A 23,199-nucleotide genomic window follows, 5' to 3' on the forward strand; every position below is an offset into this window, starting at 1 on the left:
TTCCATATTCCCTCAAATTCTAAGTCTACAGACCTCACCAGAAAATACTTTTGACTAAACAAATATTTGAATAAGAAATAGAACCAAAAAGTTAATAGTTTAGATGTCCATGGCTTTACTGTCATGGCTACTTAGAAATATAGACTGTAAAAGGGGATAAAGTTTCCTAATCTATATAAATATTAATTTTTGGTGTTCTTTTTCTTTCATGATTACCCTGATTTATTTTCCTTTCCTTATAGCCAAAAAGTAGTATTTCTGGGAACTGGTTGTAGTCATTCCAGCCTAAAGAAAGAATTTTGTTTGAAAAGCCAAATGTGAACCATTTTTCTTAACAAAAGCTTTTTTTTTTTTTCAAAAAAAAAAGAAAAAAAAAACTTAAAAGCACTACTAGAAAACTGAAAAAAATGTGTATCTTTATACTTACTTGACTTTAAAATGTGTGTGTATGTACAGGGCTTAGTTCACCTTCATTCACACCAAGTAATTCACCGGGACATCAAAGGACAAAATGTGCTGCTGACTCACAACGCTGAAGTAAAATTAGGTAAGTTCATTCTCACATAGGTCAGTCAGATGAGGTAGAAAGTGAAGAAGAATGAATGCCCTTCATCATATCATGCCATATCATAATATATCATATATTATTTGTATTTTCTTGTAACTTTGTTTGGCAGGGAGTTGGCATGAAAGTGAAAAGGACATGTCTAATAATTTCTTTGACTCTGCAGCTAATCTTTAAATACAATAGGAATTGTTCTTTTTGGTCATTTATAGCTTTACACTATGCTAGACATAACTGTCACACTTATTTCAGTGATTGAATCATGGTAGCTATTAAACATTTAAGAATATTCATGCCCATAATAGAGCCAATTCCTCAAATTGTATTGATCAGAAGAGATGTTGCAGTAATATGTATACCAAATTCTGAATTTCCCTCTTTATTTTTAAATAAGCAAAACAAGAGTAGATTCTTTGTCATTAGAACATTTTTATTGAATATTTGTGGAACAAATGAGATAGTAATAGTAATTCTCGAAAAAACAGTAATTTTTTGAAAATATTTCATGTCTTCTATGTATAAACTACAATAATAGTAACATAAACTGCACTGACTGAAATACATAAGATGCATATAGATGTCACATTCAACTACACAATATTGATATCATTGTCAGGCTATATACCCTATATTCACAAGTTTGTGTCAAGTTGCTGGTAATGTCAAATATTAACATGAAACAAGTTGCAAGTACAAAGTGTCTTTAAATATCTATTTCATTGCACATTCACTAAAGTAGATGTCATTTATTCATGAAGCAAAACCTTTTAATCAGGCTTATTTGACACATAATCCTTACACATTTTGACTTTGATTTTTCAGATAGCAATACACTTTAAACAATATACACAAACATAACGATTGCCACAGGAAGTGACAGCAGGAACGATAATGTAAAATAATAATAATCTCTATAATCTGTTCCTTGTATCACTAAGGAAAATAACAATTATTCCATTGTTGAGTTTTGTTTTGATTTTGTTCTACTTCTTGTTGTTATTACTGTTGTTTTGAGACAGAGTCTCTCTGTGTAGCTCCAGTGTCCTGGAACTCACTCTGCCAAGGAGGTTAGCTTTGAACTCAAACATCCTCCTGCCTGTCTCCCAAGTTCAAGGAATAAAAGTGTATACCACCATAGTCAGCTTCATAGTTGAGCTTTCAACTCCACATTTTATTATTTTCTTTGCCCTTTAAAACTTGTATTTGCCATTATTACTTCTAGATTTTACTTGCTTTCCCTGAATATATGGGATATATCAGTTTATGGCTTTCCTAGGTATTTATTGGCTTTTAAAGTTGGCTATTAGAAGGAGTGGGAATGTTGAGCTATTATGTAAAAAAATATTTTTAAATTGTAGATAATGATACTAAAGATCTACCAAAAATTTGGAATATTCCCCTTTGTTAGATACTCTCTGAAAGATTCCCTTAAACTATTAATTTTGTTTCATTTTTCTTTGATTCCATTAAATTATTCAAGCTGCTTTTCAGTTATTTTGTTCACCATCTTCCAGATTCCCAGAAACCATTATAAATTTGAAAATCTACTTCATATTTCATCCCTGTCTTATTGTTTTTGGAATTAATAACCCCAGTCTACTTCAGCCCTTTTCTGTTTCTCAGGATACCATACTAAATATTTTCTTACAATATACCCCACAGATGAATGAGAAACTAAACTTTATAGCACAAAACTGAGATATAGATAGTCCAGATAATATTTTTACCTAATTCAGAAGGCTTGCATACTTAGTGAACTTCTCTCAAGAAGCTCGTTTTTCCTTATCATTAGGATTGGAGTGTCTGATGTCATGCATGAGACTTCCTAACTAACTGTTAACAGGATTTACATTACTAAGATGTGGCGCATAGTGTTATTCATCCTCCAGTTTGGTGGCAGATCGAAGCTCAACATATGCCATATGCCACATTTTAGCAATCAGTGGAGCTTTATTTTTAATATTCATGATAAACATTTATCCAAACCTACATTAAATTTATAACAGCACTGTTGGGTCTCATTCCAACATAAATAGAAGCTAAAGCTCATTTCCCAGTATTTCTGGAGAAAACTTCATGGTAAAGTTTTCTGGGCCAGAAAGAAAATTTGTTATCCATTGTGGCTTTTGTAATGCCTTTCCAAGTTAAAGCAATAACTTACTGAGATTTGTGTTCCTGATTAATTATTTTGACATATGTAGTGGATTTTGGTGTGAGTGCCCAAGTGAGCAAAACAAAAGGAAGGAGAAATAGCTTCATTGGTACACCATACTGGATGGCCCCTGAAGTGATTCATTGTGATGAGGACCCAAGACGCTCCTATGATTACAGAGTGAGTATGATAGTGCAGACTGAGGATTCAAATTTGAAAAAAGGAAGTTGAATGTATTTGTCTTATTTCATTATTTAAAGATTTATTTTATTTCTGTGTATGTATGTGTCGGTGTGAGTATATGCACACATTTGTGTGTGCATGTGTCCATGGAGGACAGGAAACAGCAGTAATTTCCTGTAATTGAAGTTATAATTATTTGTCAACCAGGTGACCATGAGTGCTGGTATCTGACTCCAGGTCTTCGTGATTAAGCATGTGCTCTTAAATACTTCACCATCTCTCTAGCACCAACTATGTCTATTTTAATGATAAAAGGAGATCTTCCTTTTAAGCACCGTCTCATCAGAAATAGTAGATTCTATTACAATATGTGGTTTCATAGTATGCATAAGAATGACATTTTCTAATAATGAAGACAAAGTAGAACATTGGCACTTTTTCAGATTCAGGAGGGAATATCTAGCTAAAGTTGCTGGCAGCTTCTTTATAAAAATATTTTAGATTTGGATATTTAATTTCCAAGAAGAGAGGAATTTCTAAATTCAGTGAAATGAAGCCAGGACTGGGGAATCAAGACTGTAATCCCAAATACTTGGACAGCTAAGGCAAGAGTATTAAGCCTGCTTGAGCTACAAAATGAGTTTAAGGTTGGCTCTGTGTCAAAATTAAGAGTGACAGATAGTGTTGATGATAGTGGCTAGTATGTAGAACATTCACAGGGCCCTAAGTTTAATGACCAGTTCCACACATAAAAAATAAATATAAGGCAAATAATTAATCCTTATAGAATCAAAAATAAAAATAATTCCTTGAAGTACTGGTGAAAATCTTTGGCATTTGCCTCATCTCCAGAACCACAGAAAATCAGTGGAATAGGCAAATTAACAAGTTGTGGTATATATTAATGTTTCTAGTGAAATTTTAATTTGAAATGCACATATATATATATATATATATATATATATATATATATATATATACACACACACACACACACACACACACACACACACACACACACACACAAATATCTATTCCAAAAAGTCGACATAGAAAGGAACAAAACTCCCCATTTGCTAAAAACTAGAGCAACCTCACTCTTTTGCCACATCCTACATCTTCCAAACAATTCACTATCTGTAGAACTTAGAACTCAACACTTGAAGTTAATCAGTGTATATTTCATCTCTTTGTCATTTTGTCTGATGTTCTTTGCTTATTCTGTAAAGGAATTATTTACCAAGAGCCTATTGCATTTTCTGCATTACATTGGGAGCTATGAGGACTATTGAAAAAAGTTATTTCACTCATTTATTGCAAGACGCAGTGACTTATAATGGGTATTAATTTCAGTCTTCAAAGTATGGTATCCGTGCTCATGCACCTCCATGCTGTGTGTGTGTAAAGGAGTTCAAAGAAAAACATGTAGAAGTCAATTCGGACTTACACCATGTTAATCCCGAGGATGGAAGTCATCAGCAGGCTTGCATAAATGTCCTTATGCACTGAACCATCTCAGCCCCTTTTTCATATTTTGAAAAACCATGTATATCTGATAATGATGAAGATAATTTATAAGAGCTTCATAATGATTCATGGTTCAATCAATTATATTCCAGGACCTATTGAAATACATATCCAATAATTTATGTAAAATATATCAGCAAATATAGTTTATATGTAGCCTAATTCATATATTAATTTTTAACTGATAAATCATAAAGACATGTGTATATATGCACATACACTCATATATATGTGCTATTAAAAAGCATCCTACATTAAATGAAATTGAGATACATAGAATTAAATTACTTTCTCAAAATTGCATACTATGGATTAAGATTTCTGAATAAAAATGTTACTTTTTATGTTTAAAGTGTAGCAATAATAGAAATGCTCCCAGCATGAACTCTACTTTTACCCAATATCATTCCTTATGAGCCTGTGGTACAGTGAGGTACTGGCTAGTTACAAACTTAAATAAAGCCTTTCTGTAGCTTCGGTTTCTAAAGAAGCTTTATTCTAGAAAACCCATGAATTGGCTCTCTCGTAGATAGGCCATCGAAGCACAAATGGTTTTGAGATTCTTAATACTATTTTTCCATGTTAATAGTGGTTTTCTTGCTATCATTTTTAGAGTGATGTGTGGTCTGTGGGAATCACTGCTATCGAAATGGCTGAAGGGGCTCCTCGTAAGTAAAAATGTTTATTATTGTTGATCTATTTCAAAGATTGTGCAAGTATACTGTACAATCTATCATCTAAAGAAATAATGTGAAACTTGGAACAATTAACTTTGATTTGATTACACATGTGACAAATTATGTACCAAATCATAAATGGTCATGTTTTCAGTGATGACCAAATGCTTTTGTTACGAATCACCATATGTAAGTATGTGATAAATATCTTACTATTTTCTGTTTTTTATACCTTATCCTTTGATATCTATTTCTCTGTCCATCTCTTCAAATTCAGGATGTGGTAGTTGGCACTAATCTTATTTTAAGTAACAGAATGAAAAGGGAACTGAAGAGCGAACACATAGGAGGGTAGAAGAATTTTGCAAAGAAATGGCAAATGGTGAACTTCTTTGGAAAGATGAGTAAGGGCCAGGAGATTCTGAACTCACAAGGAGATAGGCTGTCTTCCCAGATAATTAGTGAAAATTGTTTAATGCTAAGTAATCTAGATAGCCTCCCTATCAAAAATTTTTCTTTCACCACTATCCGTTTTTACCTGGAGTATTTACTCTGCATAGTCATCAATTTAACTGCAGCAATTGTCATCTCAGAGGGGATAGTTTTCCAAAACTACAATTATCAGATGGTGCCTTCCAATATTTAGGTAAGAAAGTTATCATCCTTTGAACTTTTGTACCTCAGGCTCTCCCAGAGAAACAGAGAAGAAGAAGAGGAAAGTCTTAGCAGGAAGAGGGTGTATTAACAATAAAAAAACAGAAGTTTTGGACTTTCACAGACTCTTTTAGTTATTAGGGTGTAGGTGGGGACTTAAGTAATATGGAACATTTATACTGAGGCTGGAAGATTTATAGCAGCATTCAAACACCATAACACCATAAGCCACAAGCTGAAGAGATGTGCTTCTTAGCCTCCACCTTTTTTTCTTATCATGTAAATCTTCTGCTTGATGCAAAGCAGAATATGAACAAAATTCCTCCTGTGTGCCAGGCCAGTTTACTTTCATCTGGACCATATATTTCCTGATTTTTGCATTATAGATATTGTGTAAAATATTTTTAGTAGCCCATTTTTAATTGATTTGTTAGACCTAGTAATGGCGACACTGATTTAATGTAATATTTTTATTAAAACAAAATTTACTTTTAGTAGATCTACATTTATTGGGATCTGTTCATCTTTTAGTGCCTTTTTAACAGGATATGTGAATGAAACACTGAGACTATGGAATGAGCAGTAGGCTCAGCAGTCACATTTTGACTTTTTTCTAAATACATCTGTTTCCCTTAACAGCTCTTTGTAACCTTCAGCCCCTGGAAGCCCTTTTCGTTATTCTACGGGAATCTGCTCCCACAGTCAAATCCAGTGGATGGTAAACATGAATTTCTTAAATGTATTGATTAAGTATTTTATAACAAAGTTTTCATCCATTTGGTCATTCTTGTTTTAACATTTCTGTTGGACACCGTTTCCTGTATTCCAGTAACTTGACTTGGATGTCTAAATTTCTGACATGCAGATGGTAATTCAGATATAGAGTTCTATTGGTTGGCCAGTTAAATTAAACATCCATAGACCTTAAGAACTCCCTCTGTATTTCTGCAGACCAGGAAACCATGAGAATTCTGTTCTATGAAGCTGTTTAATTCAGTTAAACACTTGTTTATGATTAGTAAGAGGTGTAAGTGTTATTTCATTGTTGGCATTTTTTCTGAACTTGACTCTACATAGATATAAGCTTTTGGACTGTATCTCTTTTCATGTGCTATTTTAGAAGCTTAGTTTGTCTTGGTTATCAATACCTTCATTTAGAATTATAGTTAAGCCTATGTGCCTATAATTGTTTATAGAAAGTAAAACATTCCAGCTCCAGAGGAACGGTGCAGCAGGTGACAATGTCTTTCATCTGTGTGCTTCATTTGTTTCAGGTCCCATAAGTTCCTCAATTTCATGGAAAAGTGCATGATAAAAAATTTCCTATTTCGTCCTACATCTGGAAATATGCTTCATCACCCATTTGTTCAGACTATTAAAAATGAACGGCATGTTGTGGAGTCATTGACAAGCCATCTTACTGGAATCATTAAAAAGAGACAGAAGAAAGGTAGAGACAACAAAGTTTTGTAGAATTCAGATAAGTTAGGCTCTTCTATTTATTTATTTGTTGCTTTTAGTTTCATATTTGTTTAAGAATTTAAGAATTTAGTTGCTTGGGGCTGGAGAGGTTCAGCAGGGAAGAGATCCTGATTTCAGTTCCCAGTACCCTTGTCAGATGGCTCATAACCATCTTTAGCTCCACCTCAAGTAGATCTGACACATCTGACCTGTGTAATCACACACATTCACACTCACATTCACTCGTGCACGCACACACACACACACACACACACACACACACACACACACACTGAAAGTTAAAAGCCAAAAGCTTTTTGACATGTAGTGTTTTCAGTGCTGTATGCCACTAATTCATATGATTACCTCATTTGTGATCATTTATCTATGAGGTTATGTATTTTTTCCTACTATACCTATAAAGTATTCACATTTGCAAGACTTAAACCTCAGATTAAATAGAATTATGTATTGTGGATATATTATTTTAAGTAAACTTCTAACTAAAGAAATTTAACCAAGTCTTTGGAAATAAATGTGTTCATAATTGCACATTTTATGACTTAGTTTTGAAATAATTTGTATATATCATGTGAAGTTAATTCTATGAATTAGTCACAAACACATAATTAAAGAAGCTAATTTATGTACACAAAGGTGAGCTTTCACTTACTGATGCCAAAAGTGACAAGATGATTTTACTCAATGTAGGAGAAAATACTCAGGAAGCTTAAATTTCTTTATGTCCTAGAACTTTCTGCATTTAATTTCTTGTCCCTCCCTATACCTTTATTCTATTCTGCCTTTTATTTATTTAGAACTGCAACAATCCGATTGTTAAAAATTTCTTTCTTGTGTCCAGATAAACTAATCTGCCTGAACTATTTCTACTTGTTTCAAAAGTATACCCTGAGCGTTGACAGCAGCAACAAAGTATGTTTGAAAAGCTGGCTTACTTGTTACTGTGTTACCTGTGTGGATGTACTCTACTTCCTGGGCCTTAGAAGCTGCTAAGTGACTAAGGAGAATCACACTCAATTTATGCAATTTTTTTTTCTCTTTTTCATAAGGCATACCTCTGGTCTTTGAAAGAGAAGCAGCTATTCAGCAACAGAACATCCCAAGGAGATTCAGGTGTGTTGGGAAAACTGGATATTATAATTAGATAGCAGCATTTTACCTAAGAAAATAGCTTTACTACTACTGCCTTCTGCTCAAGTCAATTTTATCTTTTCTGGTATGAAACAACAAGCCAAAAATAAAATCCCAAAGGACTTCTGTTTTTTATGAGATATTGTGTGAAAATATTGATTGTTTTTGTTACTATTCCAAAATGACTTCATATATATCAACAGAATTATCAAGTGGAATACCAGCCCACATTAATGATTTAATCCATTAGCATTGCACATATTACCTACAGGCTGTTTCAGACATAGCAAGAATTACTACATAATCATTTGCTATCTTTGTAGGGGAGGCTGTATCTTTTAAAAACTAATTCTCATGTATGACCTAATTCCACTGAAAACTCTCATTATATGGCAATCATCTGTGTGTTTATTTTAGAGAACTTGCTTGCTCTCATGAACTTCTGAGACTGCCAACTAACAGCACTTGTAGACCTCTTAAAGTCCTGACTGGAGAACCCCCTCAGCCAAGGTGGTTACCTGATCCAGAAGAGCCACAACTCGAAGCACTTCAGCAACTGCAGGGGGAAGCTGGAGAGTTCATGCCTCTACATGCTGAGGACAATACACCTGGGCCTGTACAGATGCAGGCTCAGGCATCACAGTGGCTACAAGAAGCAGCTCAGGTGTTCAAGCCACTACAGGCTCTGGCTAAGGCAACTTCACCTGTATTAGTTCAGATTCAGGAACCTCCCAGCCTAAGTAGAACAGCCCGGGTACGAGTGTTCATGCCATTCCCTACTCAGGATATAGAACCTAGTCCTTTAGAGGTACAGGTCCCCATACCCAAAGAGCAGCAGGCCCAGTCTGAGGCATTAGAAACAGGGCAGCCTGAAGATCTAGACCAGGTACCAGAAGAATTTCAGGGGCAAGATAGAGCACCTGAACAGCAAAGGCAAGGCCAGGCTGCTGAACAACAGCAGGGGCAGAATCAAGTTCCTGAGCAGGATCCGGAGCAGAATAGGGCACCTGAGCAGCCAGAGGTGCAAGAACCGGCTGTGGAGCCTCCACAAGCTGAGGTTGAGAATAAGGAACCTGAGGTTATACAAGTACATGCCCAGGTGTTCCTGCCTTTATTGTCACAGAACCATCATGTGCTCTTGCCTCTTCACCTGGACACACAGGTGCTAATTCCAGTAGGGGAACCAAGTGAAGAGTCACCTCAAGCACAGGCCTGGGCTCCAGAGGTCTCACAGGCTGTCGGTGCAATTCAAGCACTGATAGAGGGATTATCAAGGGACTTGCTTCAAGCACCAAATGCCTGTATCTCAAAACCACTTGGTCCGCTGCAAATCTTGATGGAAAATTTGTCGATCAATGAGTTTTACACTGAACCAGAACAGACACAGAAGAAAAAGTCAAGAATTTCTAGTCTAAGGCAAGCACTGGCGAAAAGACTATCACCCAGGAGGTTCAGGGCAAAGTCTTTATGGAGAATTGAGGAGTTTGAATTTTCAGACTTAGAAACCAGCAGGAGACGGCGCCAGCGTAGATGGGAGGAAATCTTTAATCAGCACGAAGAGGAATTGAGACAAGTTGGAAATGTAAGAGATGTTGATATTTCTCCTGAGCGAAAACTATTAAAGTGTGTTAGTTAATGCTTGTATTTTTCTCTGTGAAGCACAATGGATGGATAGCCTAGGCTCTACCAGATATTGATTAATTTGCACATCAAATGAGTCATTCTGAAATCTCCAGATAATTGTCATCAAAAGAGGAGAAATTGCTTTAATAATACAAGTAATGCTTTAATGTATCTCTGCAAGAGTTGTACCTTAATTATTAGGGGATTGTTTGGCTTTTACCTGTTACTCCTTTAACCAGTAAAGGGATGGCATACAAACACATAAAATAATTATTTTGACTCTTGAAACATTCCTATTTTAAAATTCCAAAGTTGCCTCCACTTTAATTCCTATAAAATGTAACTTTCTGGGCTTACAGAGAGATGGCTCAGCAGATGAGAAAATTTACTATTCCTGAAGTGAACACAAGTTTAGTTCCCAGAACCCCACACGGAAGCTCATAACTGCCAGTAACCTTCTGTCTTCCATGGCTTCTGCACACCTGTGGTGCATATGAGTTAGAGTAGGCATGTAACACAAAAATAAAATAATTTTCTTTTAATTTGAAGTTGCTTATTGTATCTTGCCATAGAATGAGGACATTCTGTGAATTGAATTTATTTGTACCTTGGTACCTTTCAATTGAGATTAAAATAAGAAAAACTAAGCCAGGGCTAGAGAGATGTCTCAAAGATTAAGAACACTTGCTCATTCAGAGGTCTCAGGTTCAGTTCCCAGTGTCACATGACATGTAACAACTCCAGTTCCAAGGGATCTGATACCTTCTATACATGATGCCAAAAGTATATGTACAAATAAAATAAAATAAAACTAAATCTTTTTAAAATGACAACAGAACCATTTTTCAAAGCACTTTTTGTGTATAGTTGCCATAATTACAACTTGTGTTCTTAATACTCCCATGTTTTTAGGCAATTATTCAATGACTTGCCTGCACAGACAGGAAACAAGTAGACACTAACTTCTCATTGAGGATCAGAAAATAAAACTTCACTATATCCAAACTCTCATATGGAGGAGGATAAAATTTGACAGGCCTTGTTAACTTTTATCTGAAAATACTAATCTGATAATGAATAGTTTATAGGTCTGATAAACAAATTTGTAAGGTCAGGAAAATTTAGAGTAGTTGTTTTCTAATATTTTTTAGTATTCATTTATGCAAAAGGAATTGTTATATGATGATTAAACAGTTAACCAGATCCATTTAAATAATAACTGATGTAGTAATTATAAATGAACCTTGCCTGAGTATCTAGATAAGTAATTATTTAGGTGTGTGCACAGTAAACCAATTAAACAAGTGATAATTCCTTGCCTCATTTACATGAGAAAAGATTTTTTTACAAAAATGACTTAAAAAGGGGAAATGGATGTCATCACTCCTAGAATATAGAGATATGCAGAAGGGGAGAGATGAGTCTGAAATGGCAATGCGTGGTAGGTATTAAGGCATTTAATATGCTAATGAATATTCTCAATGAAGTCTCTTAACCATTTAGAGCTAATGGGATTTGCATTCATGAACAAGACTTTTATATATTATTAAATATGCCTAATATTAGCAGCAGAGAACATATTGCCATTGTTTTGGATGTGTGTGTGTGTGTGTGAATATCCAAGATACATACATACATACATACATACATACATACATACATACATACAAAGCTATTTCAAAATGTAACCAAGTCAGTGAACAATTGTTACCATCCTATGAGACTAGGTTCTTACATAGGCATTCATATCTTTATATGTATTCCTTAAAATCAACTTAAAGGAAATATAATTCTTCATACTAAAGACAAAGTTGTATTTCTTTAGAAAGATATGAAATTTAATTGGAATTTAGAAACATGTCTGAGTGCCTTGCCATACTAGTGACAAAAAGTGCATACATTTTCCTTATAATTGGAAGAGATAATAGTGGTTGATTCATTTGATTGAAAAATTTCTTAACTCTGAGAGCTTAATTTAGGAGGAATATTTGCACCCCTGTACCACAGATCTTCCTCTACTCAGAACCAAATGTTGGAGTTATAACAGCTCTCCAAATATGAAAGTTAGGTTGTGATTAAGTGCTAATCAAGCATTAAATCAGACTCTTAATTTGGAACCCATAGAAAAGCTTCAGAAACGCAACCGTTTCCCTGAAAATCTATGTGAATGCGCTTGTCTATATGCAGTTTTCTGTGTCCAATTGGTACCTTTTCTCAGTTTCAAAAGGGGTCTCTAACCAAACACTGTTAAAAGCTACTCATTTAAATAATATATAAATATTTGTAAATTACTCATTCTGGTTACAAATTAAGATGATTCTGTTATTCCTATCACTTTCACTCTCACAGTCATTTAAATATTTATGTGATTTTTGTTTTAAAGAATAAAGAAGATGACTCATCAGACAATGATGAAGTGTTTCGTTCTATACAGGCTGAAGCCCAAATAGAACCATACGCTCCAAATCCTACAGGAAATGAGGTAAATTTCTCAATGAGTTGTTTTGACATTAATAAGTACCTAGAAAAGTGCCTCTTAAACTTAAGGTTCTCAGGATCCCTTTAAATCCTAAATATTGAGACTTTTGTAAAGCTTTTTCATTATGTCATTCACTAACTTACTGAAAATTAAAACCAAAAAGGTACAAATATATTTAACACGATAAATAAATACAAATAAAAAGTATCTTACCCAAAATATTATTATAGGGATGTCATTGTCTCATATTTTCAGATTCTTTTAATCTGTCTTGCTTAATAGAAAACAGCTGGATTCATATCTACTTCATAATTCAATCTGTGGCCATATGGTGTTTTGTTAGAAATTTTTGTGTAAGGCCTGGCTTGTTACTCATAGATGTCTAGAAAGGGAAATTTTGTGTAAAATTTTCAGATAATTGTGACTGTTGTAGATTTTCGTTCAGATACTTACGCATATTCTTTGGTAGTATGCCCAAACTAGACAAATAGAGTCTAAAATTACATTCATAAAATTTTGTGTAACTAATGATATTACAATCCATTACAATCCATTGCCTTTTCTTATACTATGGATAGATATTTTACTTATATATTATTTCCAAATTCATGTATTCATCAATTGGAAAATATTAGTTCACTGGGTATACAGATTTTCCCAAAAGTTTACATTCCATTTTACAATATAAAAACAGCACTTTTTAACATCACTACCAATTTTACCATATATGTAACTGGGTATTCTTAAGCTGTCAACTACTCAGGACCAGATACCAATTTATAATTTCTACTTCTCCCTTGAAAGCTCATGTTTTTGTCATTGCTGGAAAATGGCATCACTTTTATTTTTCTTAGGTTTGCAAACTTATTTCATTGAAAATATCTAGCATATGCACATAGCTCAAGTAAGAATGCTTTTCAGTGTTTTTTTTAAATATACCATTTCATATCAAAATGTGGGTAGTTCACTGTGCAACATAACCACATGCCATCCCTTACCTTGATTTTGTCCCTTTCTGCTATACTATTTATCACAAATCTGACTCAGTTAATCTATGACTCATTTTCTCTCACACAAAAATTTAAGTGATTACATGTTAGAATGACTTCTGTTTTGATGACTACATCAAATAATGCAGTATTCTTAACACATATTTGTGAGACTGACATTGTGAGTTTACTTATTATAAAGACATGGTAGCATTATCAAGACTTGTGTTCCTAACAGCCAACATTCCAAATTCCTTTTGGTCACTGAAAATAAATAACACTAATGTTCATCTGGTGATGGTGGTTTAGGAGTCGCATCATTGTACTTAATCAGCATAAGATACCTCAAGGAATTCTACTATGAATTTTTTTCAAGACTTTTGGAATATAGTTTCTTTGATACTAAATCCTTGATTGACTAGTTAAGATTATTTTTTATAAATACCAAGTATTTATAGAAGGAATATAAGTGGGATTATGACAGTTAATTAAAATAAATCAATAATGTCTCCCTTGCTGCCATGTTTAACACTTGGCTTTGCCTGTATTCTCAGATGGTAAGCATTACATTTAGCTTGACACTAAGCAAAACATGCAGTGAATTAGCAATATTTGGTTTAGAATGTAATATATGCAATCTAACTAATTGTTTTCCATCCCCCATTTTCCATACCAAAGAATGTCAATTCATATTAATCCTTGTCTTTTCATTTATTTAATTTAGAAACAATCTTATCTTACATATAAATCAAAGTTCCCTTTCCCTCCCATCCTCCCATTCCCCCCCCCACCAAACTCACCCCCCATCCCATCACCCACCCACTCTGCAAGGACGGTGAGGCCTTCCATAGGGGATCATCAAAGTCTGTCACATAATTTGGAGGAGGGCCTTGGTCCTCCTTGGGCTGAAATAGTATCCCTCCATAGGAAATGGGGTTCCCAAGGACCATTTGTGCAGTAGGGATAAATATTGGTTCTACTGTTAGAGGTCCCATAGACTGCCCAGACCTCCTAACTGGCACCCACATTCAGAGGGCTTGGTTTGGTCCAATGCTGGTTTCCCAGCTTTACGACTGGTGTCAGTGTGCTCAAACTTGGTCAGGTCAGCTGATTCTGTGGATTTCTCCAACACAGTCTTGATCCATTTGCTCATACATACTCCCTTTCTACGAGTGGATTCCAGGAGTATGGCTCAGTGTTTAGCTGTGGGTATCTGCTTCTGCTTCCATCAGCTACTGGATAAAGGCTCTAGGATGACAATTCAGATGGTCATCAATCTCATTATAGGGGAAGGACATTTAAGGTATCCTCTCCTCTACTGCCTAGAATCTTAACTGAGGTCATCATTGTGGATCTCTATACATTTCCCTAATGTCAGATTTATCTTTAAACCTATACTGGCTCCCTCTATTAAGGTATCTTTTTCTTGTTCTCTTCCATTCCTCTCCCTACTCAGTTTTCCTGACCCCTCATGTTCTCTGCCCCCCTCCTCTTTCCCCTTCTCTGCCCTCCTGTGTTCTCAATTTGCTCAGGAGTTCTTGTCCTTGTCCCCTTCTCCAGAGACAATGTATGTCTCTTTTAGGGTTCTCCTTGTTTCCTCATTTCTCTGGAGGTATGGATTGTAGCCTGGGTGTCCTTTTCTCTATGTCTGATATCTATATACAAGTGAGTACATACCATGCTTGTCTTTCTGTGGCTGCTAGGTTACCTCACTCGGGATGGTTTCTTCCAGTTCCATCCATATGCCTGCATATTTAAAGATTTCATTGTTTTGTTTCTGCTGAGTAATACCCATTGTGTAAATATACCACATTTTTTCCATCCATTCTTCGGATGATGAACATCTAAGTTATTTCCAGATTCTGGCTATTACAAACAATGCTGTATAAACATAGTTGAAAGTATGTCCTTGTTGTATGAATGTGCATTCTTTTGGTATTTGCCCAAGGGTAGAATTTCTGGATCTTGAGGTAGACTGATTGATTCCTATTTTCCCAAGGAACCACCATACTGATTTCTAAAGTGGCTGCACAAATTTGCACTCCCACCAGCAGTGGAGGAGTGTTCCCCTTTCTCCACATCCTCTCCAGCATGGACTGTCGTTGGTGATTTTCATTTTAGCCATTCTGACAGGTGCAAGATGGTAGCTCAGAGTTGTTTTGATTTGCATTTCTGTGATGGCCAAGGATATTGAGCACTTTTTTAAGTGTGTTTCAGCCATTTTAGATTCCTCTATTGAGAATTCTCTATTCAGTTCTGTACCCTACTTTTTAACTGGATTGTTTGGTGGTCTGGTCACTGGCTTCTTGAGTTCTGTGTATATTTTGGAAATCAGCCCTCTGTCAGATGTAGGGTTAGTGAAGATCTTTTCCCAGTATGCAGGCTGCCATTTTGTATTGGTGACTGTCCCTTGCCTTACAGAAGCTTCTCAATTTCAGGAGGTCGCATTTGTTAATTGTCAGTCTCAGTGGCTGTGCTATTGGAGTTAGGTTCTTGCAGTGATCTCCTGTACCAATTTGTACAAGGGTACCTACCACTTTCTCTTCTAAGAGATTCACTGTGGCTGGGTTCATGTTGAGGTCTTTGATACATTTGAACTTTAGTTTTGTGCATGGTGATAGATAAGGATCTATGTGTAATCTTCTACATGTCACTATCCAGTTTTGACAGCACCATTTGTTGAAAATGCTTTCTTTTTTCCATTGTATCAGTTTAGCTTCTTTGTCAAAAATTAGGTGTTCAAAGGTGTGTGGATTAATATCAGGGTTTTCAATTTGAATCTATTGGTCTACCTGTCTGTTTTTGTGCTAATACCAGGCTGTTTTCATTACTTTTGCTCTATAGTAAATCTTGAAGTCAGGGATGGTGATGCCTCCAGAAGTTCTTTTATTGGACAGGGTTGTTTTGGCTATCCTGGGTTTTTTTTTTTTTTTTCATATAAAGTTGAGTATTTTTCTTTCAAAGTCAATGAAGAATTGTGCTGGGATTTTGATGGGGATTGCATTGAATCTGTATGAAACTATATGTGAAGAAAGTAAATTTCAAATCAATTAGTAACACAAAGAATTTATGGTCAAGAACTTTATCAAACTATTTATTGGATTGCATCTTTAAGGTCCACGAGAGATCTGCTTCTATGCCTTGCAACCGGAATCGTAAACACCGTGTGACATTTTCTTCAAGGTATGTGTTTCCATTTTCAAATTATTTGTAAGTAACTGAGGTAAAAAAAAAAAGTTTTTGCTGGGTGGTTTCCAAAGATCGTGTTCCATAAGTCAGGTGTTCTGTGACATACATTAGATGTGAGTAACAATTTTAAAATGTACCAAACTCACAATGAAGCCTTTGTTCAGTATGACATTCAGTAAATACTTATTGACTATTTTGTATATCATTAGACAGTGACAGTGAGGTGTCTGGGGTAGGGGCAGGTGAGCAAAAAACATTGTGTCATGCCTAATGGACTGAGTTCAGTTCCCATAACCCACATAGTCAGAGAGAGTGAAATTTCACAAGTTGTCCCTATGACTTCCACATATGTGACATGAAATATTTTCATTTCCAGGTGCATGTACACACACACACACACACACACACACACACACACACACACACACACACACACACAGAAAATGTATGTCATAATCAGTGTTCCAAAAAATTTTGCCCCTAAGTAAATTATTTTGGATTTTACTACTTATATACTCATCATATACTATAATAAAAGGTTCACAAAAAATACAAATGAAATAAAATTTAAAATTAAAGAGACTGCAAAGTATGGATAGATGACAACGAGTTCATCCATAATAATCAAAACCATACAACATTTTTTTAAGTTCTATGACTATATCTTCCCACAAAGTCTGAGGGAGAAACTCTGAAAACTAGAAAGTAAGATTGAGAACTCTTTTTCTCTACACTCCATGCCTGAGTCACCATGGTAACATCAAAGAAGAAACCAGGTTAGCTGTGAATAAATTTAAGTGCCATTGAACATAATCTTAATATAATTCAGTATATAACATCTAAACTTAATGTTAATTTGAGAGTGATTGGTAACTTTACAAACCAATTTGTAACTGATTAATAACAAATACATTTTCTGTAAATTTATAAAATGCATGAAGCTGTAATGGACTCACAAACAAAAAATAAATTTATAAAATCAGTGTAAATAAATATTGAGTTTCTTCTGAAATGGTGGGTCATACTAATGCCTTTTGTCTGTTATAATTGAATTAACAAAGGAACTCATTCCTAGATAGGAAACCAAAAGCAAATAAAATTATCTACAGTGGCATTTGAAAATCAATATACATATATCCAAAATCTTACCTATTCAAATCAGGAACAATTTATTAAAAATGTGAATTATGGGCAGGAACACTTGTTGTAAAATACTCTGTATTTTCCATGTTAAAACTCTATTATGTTCCCCCAGAGAACATGGGAAGTGGGGGGCAGCAAATAGAGAGAGAACTAGGAGAAAGAGAAGGGGAGGAGAGGAAAGCACATGCGACTAGGAAGATTGAGTCAGGGAAGGAATAGAAGGCAAGAGAGAGAGAGAGTGACAGAGAGAGAGAGAGAGAGAGAGAGAACACATAAAAGAGGGAGCCATTATTGGTTTGAAGAGAAAAATGAACCTACAGAAAGGTCTAGAGACCTACATGACTGACTCCAACTAACAATTTGAGCAACCATGGAAAGGCTACCATAAATGCCCTTCCCTGATAGTGAGATCAACAACTAACTTATCCACCATCATGGAGCCTCATCTAGTACCTGTTGGAAACAGAAGCAAACACCCATAACTAAACATTGAGTTGAACTAGAAACCAGATGCAGAGAGAGAGGACAAGACCAGGTTGCAGAAACACATAAAGACAGATGACCTGAACAAGGAGGAGCTAACGGGCCCCCAGACTGATATCAGGGAATCCAGCATGGGACTGACTCAGACCCCCTGAACATGGGTCTCAGCTAGGACTGAGCAGTCTAAGGGACCTCAGACATTGGAACCAGGATGTATTCCTGGTGTACAAAAGGACCTTGTGGACATATCCCCCATGAAGGGACACTCTGTTAACCTAGAGACAGGAGAGAAGTCCTAGTTCCTACTTTAAATGCCTTGAAAGATTTACATGACCCCACCTGGATGGCATTACCCTAGATGTGAAATGGGGGCAGGGAGATCGAGGGGAGGTTGGTCAGGGTGCATGTGAGGAGAGAGAGGGTAACAGGGAGGGAGGGAGGGAGGGAGAACAGGGATCAACATGTAAAATAAAAAAACTCTATTATGCACTAGATTTTGTTTTCTGATGTTATCTGGGTAATTTTATCTGACTATTGCTTTGAACACTGGAGAAAGTGTATTATGTGAAGGGAATGCATACTATATTGAAATGTGCTTTCCTTTATGTGGAAACTGTTTATTGTAGATAAAATAGGTTTGGGAAACTAAAATTGGAAAATAACATACAAGCTCCAGTTTTTTTCCATTGCTATATATAATAGAGTTTTAAGAAAATCATTCTGTGATGAGTTGTATATATTCTATCATTTTAGAATGTGTCACATGTGTTCATGTCTTTTCTTTGGTTTGATTTGCTTTGGTTTTCTTTCAGAGATGGTTTTAAGAGATGAAGGAACAGCACAGTATGCTTATCATGATTATATGCATTTCTTCATTAAACCCTTTGTCTCTTTATCACTGTAGTGTCTCTGAGAGACCTATTTTTGAAGATCATCAGCCGATGGACGTCAGACATAGGAGTTCCCTCAATGTTCACAATTATCAAGGAGCAGCAGGTGATTCGAAACTTAAAGTTAGAAAAATCATACATAGGCCTAATACTTAACAGCTTATATTTCAGAAGTAAGGAAGAGTTTTGAGACAGAATGAATGAAACCTATTAAAGATGCCAGGCAGTATTAAGACGAGCAGTAGATTTGAATTGGTATTTGAGTGATGAGTGGTGACCTCTGAGAAATAGAAAGTGACCTTTCATTTAGTACCTATAAAACATGAAATAATATATTAAAGAACTTGAGAGATTATTTTTTGACTAGCCAAAATTTATTAGGCTTCCTTTACAATATAAGTAGAATAATTGTGACAGTTTTACTTGTGATTTTATCTCACCTCTCCAAAATATGGTATACACAATATCACATAAATATTTCTTAAATGCTACAAACCATTGGCTATCTTCAAAAATACATGAAAAATTAATTGATCAAGTAATGACAAGAGTGCTTCTCAAATTTTGGTGTCAGTTTCAATCAAGTATTTTAGTGGCGTTGTGCATTTAATAGACTTTAAATTTGTTATGCATTTTTAGACATAAGGAAAATCCAAAAATTGTGCATTAAGTCATAAAATTTGCCTTTTTTTCAGTTTTAAGCAAACAACATAAGTTTAATTAGAGGGCGTTTGCTGACCAGGCCCTAAGTATATTTATAAAAATGTAGCATATGAATTTTTGCTAAATGCTTATGTATAAGAGATATGGAAAACCAAATATTGAAATTGCTAACTTTTTCCCCCAAAATGTTTTCATTCTAGTTTGGTCAGATATAAATTTGCTAGTACATGGCAAACACATCAGTTTTACAGTTCAATCACTTGCCTTTCTGAAATAAAATAATCCATCACCACTGACAGAAGGAAGCAGCATTCTTTCTGCAAATAAGTGCTAAACATTTAGGGCTGAGACTGTCACATGTATGACACAGAGCACCTGAGATTCCCAGCAGATTGGCTTCCTTGGAGAGGAAATCACCTCATTGTCAATGTGCCAGAGAAATCAACCTTTATAATCACTCTATTTCCTCTCTAAAAGACTTGAATTACTTCCTGAAAAAAATAAATATCAACATTACAACCCTAGAAGTCAAGAATGCTCATTCTAGGACATGAGGTATAACATTCTCAAAAGATAGCAGCATTACAAATGCAGGGTTTTCAATCTGTAGTATCTAGACTTTGACTAATATAGTTAAGTTGCAGATAAAAGGAGGGCAGTAGTATTTATACTTAATATCCCTAGAAATAAATATGAGTCCAGTATTCTTTTGGGAAATCTAGGCTACACTTATTTCTAAGCCTATTAAATATTCTCACTGAATTTCTAATGCAACTTGTTATTTACCACATAAGAGTTTTCAAAACCTGTACTTACACACTGAATTTTATTTTAAATAGAAATGTTATCATAATGGAATTGTACTATTTCATGTGACAGTAACCATCTAGGCTACATGTGATTATCGAAGTGAAAACTAAAACAAAAATTAAATAAACATTTTAACAGCCTATTTCTATGTAATTAATCAGTAGCTACTCTGGTGGTCCAGAGGTTAATATTCAGTACTCTCAAATGTTCATAGCCAAACAGACATGGAATACTTCCATCACTTTTAGAAAGTTGTTTCACAAATTATTATAAAGTTTCCAGCTGTTAAGTTTCCACAGTTAAGTTTTATGATTTTGATTAGTTCACTTTTCATCTTTATTAAAATATTTGGGAATTCATAACTTGGTTATATCTTGGGAGGTTGATGGATTTATCATATGTACACTAAATATTGAAGACAAAAATGTCTTTAGGTCTACAATATGAACAATAATACCTGAGCCTGGTAGTATCCTTGAAAGCAGAAATCAGGATCACAGACACTATAGGTTTTAATATGAGGAGATATTCCCATATTATGATAACAAAGGCTAAAAGAAAAAACAATAAGTTATTTAATTGACCCACTACACAAACTGAAGTAATTATAAAATTGCTGCTGTTACTAATGTCCTTTTTGACAATCCATAGAATCATCTTCTGAGGAGGAGAGTCCTGTGACTAGAAGGAGGTCCCAATCATCACCGCCTTATTCTACTATTGATCAGAAGTTACTGATTGACATCCATGTAGGTTTATCTCATGATGCATTTATATATATTTTTAATACTAGTTTGCTTTGGCCAATTGTTTCTGATCTTAAAACACAGAGGCTAGGCATGGACAGATGGCACAGCACTTGTTTCTGTTTCAGAAGACAAGGGTGTATTTTCCAGAATGAATATGGTGACTCATAATCACCTGCAAGTCCAGTTCCAGAAAATTAAACACCCTATTCTGGCCTGTGTATGCACCAGGAAGGCACAAGGTACACATATATGTGTACAAGCAAACACTTACACAGAGAATACTTTTAAATGGAGGAGGAAAAGAATTTAAATGTGCTGTATTAGTTTTTACTTACAAAGATCACATTGTTGGGCAAGTATTCAGAATATAAAATTTTGAATTTGAAAATGAAATGAGGAAAAAAAGCACTTCTCTAATCAGACAATATTGTATTTTCCCAATTTTATCAGAATGTATTGATGACAGGTGTTGAGAATATAGTCTGTTGGCACAGTGCTTGCCTAGTATACTCAATCCCAGTATCGCACAAAATAGAGATAGAATGTGTAGGAATGAATATTGACAAACAGATACATCTAAAAACTAAGCTGTGGTCAAGATGTGTAAGTTAAATTTTCTACTGTTGTTTAATAGTGTTCCTTAGATAATGAGACAAAATATTTGTCTAAAATATTGTCCTCTGATTATATAAGTAAAAGGCTTCCCTAAACTTTTGCAATATGCTTTAAGATCATTATATTTTATTTTCATACTACACTTACTCTATCATGTGCATGTACATGTAATGTAAGAATAAGGTTTGTATTCATTTGCTTTTTGGAGGCATTTGAAGTAATTTAAGATAATATATGGCATGTGCAGACGAAACTGGAAAAATACCCTATCTATTTCAAGAGCTGTACCTTAATCTCAGTGTTTGAATAAAACAAAAGAAAAACACACACTTTGTCTAAAGCGTACTGTCCATCATCAAAAGCAAATGTCTATTTCTCAAAGGCAAGTAGGGTTAATAAAACAGTGAGTAAAATTGCTGTGTGATCTACAAAGCCCACTACTAATTACTAATGTTTGGATTTGGGCAACTCATCTTCACTAAAATATTTTCTCTTTGTGGACATCTTTGTTTCAGTAAAGAATATAATTTTAACATGTTTTTAAATGTTGTCATTTTGGAAACTTGGAATATCTAAAGAAAATGAGAAGCTATTAGAGACTACCTTAACCTTTCTTGTGTACACAGGTTCCAGATGGATTTAAAGTGGGAAAAATATCACCCCCTGTATACTTGACAAATGAATGGGTAGGCTATAATGCACTCTCTGAAATCTTCTGGGATGATTGGTTAATTCCACATGCACCTGTCATTCAGCCACCTGAAGAAGATGGTGATTATGTTGAACTCTATGATGCTGGTGCTAATAATTATGATGATGATGATGATGATGATGATGATGAGGAAGCTTCTAACGATGAAGATATCTATGACCGTGTCAATGGCCATTATGACTGGAATAATCAGGTTGATCAGGCAAATGCCTATAAAGTCCGTGATGAAGGTGACTATGAAGATGGATCTGGTCGTGACAGACGTGATAATTTTGATGCTGGAACTAATAGGCCAAGGTTAGTTTGTCTCTATTATTATCAGATAGATGGCTTATAAGTTCAGAACTATTGAATTATTTGGTTTATTTTTAAATGTAACATAACATTAAAAGAATTCATGAATTGCACTTACATATAGGTAAATGTTCAGTAATATAATTTCAAATTTTTCTAATATAGAACACATAATTCTGAGTTATTTAC

The 23,199-nt window shown here is 34.9% G+C and overlaps 1 protein-coding gene across 1 annotated transcript in view; it reads left to right on the forward strand.

Moving 5' to 3' along the window:
- Window positions 1-23,199, forward strand: part of Nrk (Nik related kinase) — a 95,000-nt gene that overhangs the window by 48,363 nt on the left and 23,438 nt on the right. Inside the window, exons 7-18 of the mRNA XM_051179327.1 lie at window positions 457-547; window positions 2,767-2,897; window positions 5,041-5,095; window positions 6,398-6,476; window positions 7,033-7,208; window positions 8,290-8,353; window positions 8,789-9,953; window positions 12,378-12,476; window positions 16,578-16,645; window positions 19,182-19,273; window positions 21,292-21,389; window positions 22,631-23,013. Of these exons, the coding sequence (XP_051035284.1) occupies window positions 457-547; window positions 2,767-2,897; window positions 5,041-5,095; window positions 6,398-6,476; window positions 7,033-7,208; window positions 8,290-8,353; window positions 8,789-9,953; window positions 12,378-12,476; window positions 16,578-16,645; window positions 19,182-19,273; window positions 21,292-21,389; window positions 22,631-23,013 (2,501 nt within the window). The remainder of the gene's footprint in view (window positions 1-456; window positions 548-2,766; window positions 2,898-5,040; window positions 5,096-6,397; window positions 6,477-7,032; window positions 7,209-8,289; window positions 8,354-8,788; window positions 9,954-12,377; window positions 12,477-16,577; window positions 16,646-19,181; window positions 19,274-21,291; window positions 21,390-22,630; window positions 23,014-23,199) is intronic.

The sequence above is a fragment of the Phodopus roborovskii genome, unplaced genomic scaffold, assembly GCF_943737965.1.
Source record: "Phodopus roborovskii unplaced genomic scaffold, PHOROB, whole genome shotgun sequence".
Taxonomy (NCBI): Eukaryota; Metazoa; Chordata; class Mammalia; order Rodentia; family Cricetidae; genus Phodopus; species Phodopus roborovskii.